This window comes from Micromesistius poutassou (genome assembly GCF_964030765.1).
Source record: "Micromesistius poutassou genome assembly, contig: SCAFFOLD_6559, whole genome shotgun sequence".
NCBI classification, from domain to species: Eukaryota; Metazoa; Chordata; class Actinopteri; order Gadiformes; family Gadidae; genus Micromesistius; species Micromesistius poutassou.
The window spans coordinates 7,501-9,010 of NW_028180173.1; the positions used below are offsets into that span (position 1 = coordinate 7,501).

Consider the following 1,510-nt stretch of genomic DNA (forward strand, 5'->3'; position numbering starts at 1 on the left):
AAGAACTCCCCAAAGGACTCCCTCAACGTATTATTGTTATTATTATTATTATTATTAGAGTCGTGTTGTTTTGTTACCGTCGCTGTTATGTGCTTTTCTTTCGCAGATGACTAGTTTTTGATTCAAAAATAATTTCACACTTGAATCTGTTTCATTTCATTTCCACAACAGTGAGGGATTAGGTTAGTCTGTGTTTTCATTAAGGGTTCATGCATGTTATGTCTGTGTGATGTTGTCAGGGGAACGGTCTCTAACGTGTGTGTGTGTGTGTGTTTATCCCCAGGGTGCTTTACGGGAATAAGATAACAGAGATCTCCAAAGGACTGTTCGAGGGTCTCTTCTCTCTGCAGCTATTGTGAGAGCATGCACACACACACGTACACGCTCACACACACACACACGCATTCACACACACAACCGCATACACACGCACGCGTGCACGCGCACGCACGCACACAAACACACACACGCATTCACACGCATTCACACACACAACACACACACATACTAACTCACAAATAAACACATACATACACACGCACACCGCACGCACAACCAAACACATATACACACACAGACACACACGCATGGAAACTTGTACACAATTACAGATCCAATGCACTATGTACTCATTTAACCGCATCATAGACAAATTGAGATTCTTATTTAATTTCAGTTCTCAAAGAATATTACATCGAAATATGTTGTTCAACATTTATATCAGCATTGATTAACAATGAGATGCAAGATACAGTATGTATGTTGGCTTATTATGTTATCTTGTACGTCCTCCACTCACTCTCTCCCTCTCTCTCTCTCTCGCTCTCTCTCTCTCTCCCTCCCTCTCTCTCTCTCCCTCCTCTCTCTCCCTCTCTCTCTCTCTCCTCGGTTCCCAGGTTACTGAATGCCAATAAGATAGCGTGTCTGCGTGTGGACGCCTTCCAGACCTGCACAACCTTAACCTGCTCTCCCTGTACGACAACAAGCTGCAGACCATCGCCAAGGGAACCTTCTCTGCACTCAGGGCCATACAGACTCTGTATGTTGCACACACACACACACACACACACACACACACACACACACACACACACACACACACATACACACACACTCACAAGGTCATATACACTCATGTACACACACACAGACTCACAGGGTCATCAACACGTAGTACACACACACACACACACACACACTTTTACAAAGTTTGTTATGTGTGCGCCTGTGTGCGTGTGTGTCCATGTGCAAGCTGTGTATTGTGTTACCTTGTGTGTGTCTGATTGCAGGTGTGTTTGTCTATGTTAACTAGTGTGTGAATGCAGGTGTTTGTGTATTTGTTTGTGTTCGGGTTAACTTGTGTGTGTGTGTGTGTGTGTGTGTGTGTGTGCAGTGTGCAGGTTGCAGTGTGCAGGTGCGTGTTGGTTCATCTGTGTTCCTCCCCTGTGTGCGTGTCTGCAGGTGTGTGTGTGTGTGTGTGTGTGTGTGTACGTGTGTGTGAGAGAGACTA

At 45.0% G+C, this 1,510-nt stretch overlaps 1 protein-coding gene across 1 annotated transcript in view; it reads left to right on the plus strand.

Moving 5' to 3' along the window:
- The window catches only part of LOC311371057 (slit homolog 2 protein-like), a gene marked incomplete at both ends in the record, with an annotated part of 7,853 nt that extends 6,814 nt beyond the window's left edge, over positions 1-1,039 (plus strand). The window contains one exon of the mRNA XM_084489291.1: positions 946-1,039. Within this exon, the coding sequence (XP_084345417.1) occupies positions 946-1,039 (94 nt within the window). The remainder of the gene's footprint in view (positions 1-945) is intronic.
- Between the last annotated feature and the right edge of the window lie 471 nt (positions 1,040-1,510).